The 7,599-nt window shown below is 40.2% G+C and overlaps 1 protein-coding gene across 1 annotated transcript; it reads left to right on the top strand.

Annotated features, from left to right (window-relative positions):
- Positions 1–489: 489 nt before the first annotated feature.
- cxxih15orf61 (chromosome XXI C15orf61 homolog) lies at positions 490–1,773 on the top strand. Its single transcript, XM_010735126.3, has 2 exons — positions 490–1,094; positions 1,193–1,773. Exons 1-2 carry the CDS (start codon positions 752–754, stop codon positions 1,318–1,320), a joined length of 471 nt encoding a protein of 156 aa, XP_010733428.2. The 5' UTR covers positions 490–751; the 3' UTR covers positions 1,321–1,773.
- The last annotated feature ends 5,826 nt before the right edge of the window (positions 1,774–7,599 follow it).

Below are 7,599 nucleotides of genomic sequence, written 5' to 3'. Positions count from 1 at the left end.
TATTGGTCCGTTTCTAAGAGTTATTGAAATATTACAAACCACCCTAAATAATATACATACATGTGTATATATACACACTAGCTTGACTTAATATATTTGCCTTTTGTAGCCCATTTAATATTAAAACTGTTTTCCGATGTTTGGTTCAGCTACCATGCTGTCCATGGTGCTGATCCATAACAGACCACTGAATGTTGACTTGCACTGTTTATACATTGTATTCATATTATATTATTTTAGATTATATATTGCTGGATTGGAAAAGATGAATGTCTTCAGCAACATTAATTACATTCACACATCCTGATAAAATGTATGAAACATTTCCAAACTTCTAAACAATAGCAGCTAGTCTGGAGTCTGCTCCTCTCACGCAGGTAACATCCGGTGCACAGGTGAGTACATGTTGGTAAAAACATAGGACGTAATAATCAAATTATAAAGAGGAGGAACAGCTGCACAGCGCACTCTGCGTTTCCAACCGGATGACTTCAGCAGGCGTACCCAGGTCAGTGCAAACACTTGCAGCACCGCACAGCCCCGCACGTCCCGCACAGAGCTGCGACCTCAGGTCTGATCAGACAAACTGTGTTTGTGTCTTGTTTTGCAAACATCAGCTGCGGAGCTGCTCATAGAAACGGTCTCGCTGTTGTACGTGAGCTCATTTTTAAAATGTCAGCACAGCTCAGTGTCTGCATGCAGCTCAGATGATACGAACACGCTCAGCTTTCTGCTCCGTGCATGTTGAGTCATGAAGGAGTTTCTGAGGAGGCTGCACAGCATCTTTGTGAAAGTCGCTCTGTTTCCGAGCACGTTTGGCAGGACGGCGCCGAGGCCAGCTGCCTCCGAGGTGCTGACCTGCCACCTGCTGCAGCGTGGACTCCCTCCGTGGACTTCATACTGTGTCCGCTACAGCTCCGTCCACAATGACCAGTTCGGACTGTCCAACTTTAACTGGACAGTGCAGGGATCCAACTATCAAATACTGAGAACAGGCTGCTTCCCCTTTATAAAATATCACTGCACCAAAGCACCTCAGCAGAACCTGGACTTTGAGGACAAGTTTTTCTCCATGTTGAAAGTTATTAATCTGGGTCAGTACATTCATTTAATGCTCTACCTCATCCCTACACTTACATATAATCATTCTAGTGATTACATTCACCACATGATCACTGTGCTCTTATTGCAGGCATCCCTTGTCTGGCTTATGGCATCGGCTGCTGGATGGTGGTGGGAGCTGCAGAAACGGTGCAGACAAGTGTCGGACCCGTCACAGTTTATTTTGCCTACAAAGAAGACGAAGGCGCGCAGTACTAAGCCGAGAGAAAACACAGTATCGAATGTGTTCTCGAGGAACTGTTGATTGCCAAGCTGCTGTATTTACAACAGTTCCCAGGGTGATGTTCTGGTGGACCTATTGACAAAAGTGCCATCTTGTGTCATTAGTGCTCCCATTGTTTGACTGCACAGGTTCATTTGTGTTTAATTATTTAAGATTCAAAAGTTGCAATGGGGGAGTCAGTTATGCATGTTATTACACTGACATACTATACTACACGGTGTTTATTCGGAAAGCTAACTTTCCATTAAAATTTAATGGAAAGTTTAGGATTTCTCGAAGAATAGACTATTTGACACTGCTCCTTTTCCTGGATGTCTTCACAGTGGTGTCCGTGACCGTTGTGTCAGCCTCCAGTGCAAATGTCAAGAGAGTCAATTCACTGTAAAAGTATAAATTTACAACCAAAAAATAAAAGTGCACAAAATGAACTCGCACCGTTTGTTTTTGTGCCACAAGAACCGTCGTTGGTCAGCGACTCAGGATGAACTCTTGAAATGATGTGATGGTAAATAAGACTTTCCTTTAATGCTCATGTCTTTAGAACTATTAATAATTAATCCAAGTGATATCAAGTGGCATAATTTATTTGATGCCACCGCGTGTTTTGCTTCATTTTGTCTGACAAATGCAGAATTTTAAATAACCTTGGCTCATTTGTTTAAAGGTAAATTAGTGGTCACTCTCCATGCAACAGCTAGTCAATAGTGTTAGAGAAAAACCAGTGACAAGACAGGTCTGATAAAATAGGTTTTAATTACCAACGTGTGGCCTTTGTATAGAGACATCTACACCCCTTCCTTCAGGCTTTCTCCTGCCTTTGATTTCTGGTAATGTGCTTTGCTGACAGGGCACACTTACCTCTGCTGCAGAGTCCTGCTCCCTCTGAGAGGCAGGTTGACAAACTGCCATATTGATTTCTTCACCCCCTCAGCATCTCCTACTAATAGCATTTATCAGGGACCTCAATTTTCTGGCCTTGGCCTCTTCATTTTTAGCAACAATGAAAGCAAACGAATAATTTCTTGTTCTACATGTAAATCAATGCACCTTTTGACCTCTGCACTTGAAGGCAACGTTATCAGCCCTACATGCTGTTCATGATGTACAGCCACTTCATGTGTTCGTATGGTTTGTAAAACCTGCCTGTCCTTAAAAAAAATTTACCGGATAGCTGAATTTCATATAAAAAATATCAAACATTGTTAAATGTGTCTTAAGATGAGAGTCTACATTCAATTGTAGGCCTGACTAACACTTAGTCCAGCTCCACCAACACCTCTCCCCCCCAAAAAAATAAGAAAAACTGCCTTGCTTTGCAACATGGAGAGTGAGACATTAAACACATATTTAAGATGGAGGTACACTAATTTTCACAACCACATTTCAAAGAATACCGTCTTAAATAGCAACGTTTAATACCCAAAGGTCAAAAGGTAACACACACACGCAGATCTTCAGCGTAAAGTTGAAGCTTTTCACTTGATTGCTCTCTGAGGAATAAATTGAACATAAACAAAATATCTTTTCAAAGGTCTTCTGTCTTAAATTTATTTACTTTGCTTTTTTTAAATGCAACATTTCTAAACCCGATGCAGAATTCATGCGATGACACCACACTGTCTGTTAATCATACTAATTGCCTTGAACAAGGAACATTTAGACACACTTATGGAAATCTGATCCATAGTATCAGGCTGCACTTAAATCCCCCTCCTTTCATTTCCAACCTTTCATCAGGACTGAAAGTGTGCATGGGGAATGCTCAGGCAACCATGTCTTAATTACTCATTGACCCTTTGACCCACGAGCTGCATTGATACCACTGTACGGCCAGACACAATCGCATGGCATTGCAACTGACTGCAGCTTTGTGTGCGGCTATTACACAACGATGCGAGTCAGTGAAATCTAAACTGTGGAGCATGTGAGTACATTGTATTCATTTTCAGGGCTTCACCTTTGAGTCACTCTAAACTGCAGGGGAGGGCACCCCGTCCAGCTTGGGCAGAGGCTTAGCATTACACATGGAACCTCAGTCACCACTGGTGCAGGTCTAGAGTATCTGGACTGCAAATGAGCTGCTGTAAATTAACAAAATATATCAGCATTTGGTGCACGATTGATGCCTTTTAATAGCCGTGGTAGTCTTGTCCTATATTGAAGTTTTTAAATTACCCAACACACATCTACTGTGGTAATGAACAAAGAATGAATGCCTGTTTGGCAAGTTTAATTGCATGCCGAAGCTGGTAATAAGTTTTGTCAAGGTGAAATCTTTAAATACTTGTACTGTTTAGAATTTAGGTAAGTAAAGCAAAACAAGTGCTGAAATTAAGTGTAGTGTTGCTGTAAATTGTTAATGTTCAACAGTGAAATTGCTAATCAACTTGCAGAGACTTGTAATTATCTTCTAATTAGCTAATAAGTTCTCTTCAGTGCCCCAAAAATAAATAAATAAATTCAAAAAAATAGTACAAACCATGTTCATCTCCTTGAAAGAGTTGATGCAGCCGATTCTTAAATCAATTATTTAGCAGGAAAGTCACAGCAGTTTTTTCTCTGTCATATAGATATATGGCTTGGCAGAAACAATTATTGTGTGAACAACCCCTGCAGCTAATGCTGGCGAGGTTATCATTATTAAGCCTCTGGATCGGCCACCAGCACCGTCTCCGCGCTTGCTCCACGAGCAGCGGGGGTACCGGAGCCATCACTCAGATCACTTTAAGGATCACACTGGAATTACATCTTAATGCAGAGGTGTCAGCCAACATTGTCACAATATTCACTATGAAATGGCACTTTTTGAATTATAATGTGACAGCTGAAACATAGAGCTCATTATTTTCCAACTAGAAACCTATCTAGGTGCAGACACGTGCACACTGAAAGATTAATACTTAAGTAACACTTAAGAAATGTAGTTTTTTCTTAATGTTAAAATATTTCTTCAGTAGTTAATTGCTGACCTCTTGTCATTGACACTTGAATCACTACCTTTTCTTTTTCCTTTGGAAGGGGGGGGTAGCATACTGAAGCCATTAAAAATCTATTATGGTGTATATCTTCACCCAAGGGATGACAAAGGGCACCATAATTCTTTTCTTTACATCCCCCTTCCTTCTTTATCTTTATGATGTCTTGTTTATATCTGTCTTGGTGTGTGTGTGTGTGTGTGTGTGTGTGTGTGTGTGTGTGTGTGTGTGTGTGTGTGTGTGTGTGTGTAGGGGGAAGGGAGACTATTGAAACTCTTGCTGTGCCTGCTGTGCCAATCAGTGTTGCCAAAGCTACAGTCGGTGGGTGGCTGAAATGTCTGTCAGTCATCCATTCTGCCTTTTCTGGTTCGCAACCACTCCCCAGCTGACATTAGGACTGAGTTGCGGTGAATACAATTCTGGACTATTTTATAAAGGTTCCTTACAGTCCACATTATGATAAACATGCTAATTTTGTGGATTATATAGTTTAATACATCATTGTCATCGCTTTTATTATTGTGTTTAGTTGATGCCCTTAAGCTTGTGCGCTTAACTTTATCCTCAAATCCTGTTTTTTCTTTCAGTTCAAGTTGATTATTGTTTTGTTTTTCTTTCTTGTCGACGACGTGCTATCATGTTCACTTCATTCATACTTAATGCTTACTCTGTTGACATTAAGAGAGTAATGGATTTTAATAGTTTTTCCACGACTTATCCGTAGAGTTAAATGAACTATCCATTTTTATTATATATTATGCAGTATTTAAAGTTTCAGCTCATTAAAAAACAGACGCCCTCCACACCCCCCAGGCTGTCTTTTACCCCCCACCAGCATGCAGTCAGGCTCCTCTAGCCACGGGCTCTGCTTGATCTGTTTTTTCCGAAGTCAGAATTGAAATATTCAGAAATATTTATTTATTTGCTTATGCCTTTTTATGTCACCAACAAACAGCCTAATGTCTTTGCAGCTTAAACAAACAGCTTGAATGGTATAATTTGCTGCATTGTATATATGTTTTATCATTCAGTTCAATACTAAAATATCTTATAGAAAAATGCTGCATGTACCTTAATTTTGCACCAGAAAAGGCCCCTTGTGTCGTTTGATTGCCCCTGCTTCTTACTTGCACAATAAGCAGCAACCTACACAGCAACTCAATGCTAGACTGGGGATTTACATTAAATACACTGATACTGATGCTGCATACAAACATAGAAATGGAATAAATCAATTTTGTTCTGAGAAATGCTTCACATACTTTTTGATGCAGCGTGATCTCCAATCTTTCTGCAAATGAGCTGCAGTCCCTTGTAATGGTTTCTGCTCCTCGTGGGAGGCCGGTGTCTCAGAAAAGCTGCTGATTGAGGGAGAAATGTAATACAGGTGTAAAGCAGACTTGATAGGGGTCTTACACGAGGGTTATGCATTTTAACAGTGATATACATACTGTTACATATTTATCAAAGAATATGGAATTTGCTGGCTTGACTCTTTCTGGCCTGCAGAGACTTGTAAGTTTCTGCTGGAGTGTTGTTAATTCTGGCAGAGAGGGTGGCTATTATGTTGAATTAATAGGAATTAAGGGTTTAAATTGGTTAAGTAAGCACTTCATTAATCGCAAGTGGATTGCTGCGTGTGAGAGGTTTATAGGTGGTGTACTTAGATGAAAGAAAAAAGAGTGAGTTCTGAATTAAAAAGCTGGTTGGTGGGGCAGTGGATGTAGATAACAAATCCCAGATAAACTATTTCATGTAGATCGACTGAAAATAAAAACTATTTTGATGCGTGATTAAACATTTCATCATTTAAAAAGCAAAGATAGTGATAAAATGCTCCAAATTCTCAGTTTTCAGCTTCTTAAATGGGAGAATTTGTTGTTTCTTTGTTCTTTCTTCAGTCGATTGAACACTTTTAGACTTCTGGTCAGCTAAAACATGACGTTTGAGGACACCATCAGAGAAATCTGGGAATTTATGAGTGTAATTGATCTATTTTATGGCATAACTTTGGTGTGCATATTATGTATTTAAGCCAACTCTAGCACCTAGAGGTTCTTTCAGAGTCCTTGCTGACTCCATATCTACAGTATAACTTGCTGATTGTGCATTGTACGTACTGTCCTGAGGGTCTTTTGTCTACGTATTCTATTTTTCTTTTACTGCAAGACACAAATAAACCGACAATTTAGGGATTTAATTTAATTAAAGGCTCCTTTTAAATGCTGACATTTTAAGCCATGTGTGATTGTTCGACAATGTAATCTTTGGCCCTCAGTGCGGACATGGCTTGAGCTGCTGTAAGTGAAGTTATGGCACGGGTCAGTTGGAAGCGTCTGCTTTACTTGATGTGGCTCCCCCAGCAGAGGTGGACTAATTGAGGTGTGTTTTTATCTGGGCTTGCTAATGATGATGAGGGTGCAGGAGAAGTAGACTGTCCCCTTAGGCTGAAGAATAGCATGACTTAGCCAACCTTCTGTACTTATTGTCCAACAAAGGGGGAATTCACTTAATGCAGTGCTTCAGAAAAGTGGATAATTGTGGCCACAATCAATAAAGTAACAGAGCGGAAAATGAACGGTGTGTGCAGTGTAGCTGTGTTGTAGATATTTGACGGGAATCGAAAGGAGCGAGGTTCTTGTTTTTGTATTTGTTTCAGCCAAGTCATCAGACGGGAAGTCGATTGCGGTTTATGCACACAACACGTATGCAAGCAGGTAAAGCTATACATGTTTACTTTGTGTATGTGTAACTGTGAGCATAAACGTGTTTGTGTGTTTGCATGTGTTTGCGTATACATATATATATATATATATATATACATATATATATATATATATATATATGATGGAGGGGGTAGGTTTGGTTGGATGAGCCACATTGTTCCTGTGCGGCCTAGTGACATCGCTGGAGGGCAGAGAGGGATGGAACCTGAGAGGGGTGACAGTGATAAATAGCCCTTTTAATAACAGCTGCCCCACTTGGCCAGCTAGTCCCAGTCAGTGTCCTCTGTGTATTTATGCCTATGTTTATTTATGCATCCATAGCATGCAGGAAATCACCACCGCAGGGGTACAATCATTCTTTTTTTTTTTTTCTTTTTTTTTTGGTATGTGTGTGTTGGGGGTGTTGCGTTGGTTTAACTTTGGGAGGAGGTAAGCTAGCTCGTCTTAAAAATATTCATTTAACCCTCAGGTTGATCTGTTGGTATGTCCGCGTTGAAATATACATATATTCACGTCTGAGAGCGGAGTCTCGCTACGATACATAAAGCACAAA

The sequence above is a fragment of the Larimichthys crocea genome, chromosome XXI, assembly GCF_000972845.2.
Source record: "Larimichthys crocea isolate SSNF chromosome XXI, L_crocea_2.0, whole genome shotgun sequence".
NCBI lineage: Eukaryota > Metazoa > Chordata > Actinopteri > Sciaenidae > Larimichthys > Larimichthys crocea.
The sequence above is the reverse complement of the archived record's forward strand: the minus strand, read 5'-3'. Positions and strand labels throughout refer to the sequence as shown.

Coding starts and splice junctions, on each gene's coding strand:
- cxxih15orf61 (XM_010735126.3), top strand. CDS start 752: ATGAAGGAGTTTCTGAGGAGGCTGCACAGCATCTTTGTGAAAGTCGCT. Junction 1,095..1,192: donor GTTGAAAGTTATTAATCTGG/GTCAGTACATTC, acceptor CTCTTATTGCAG/GCATCCCTTGTCTGGCTTAT.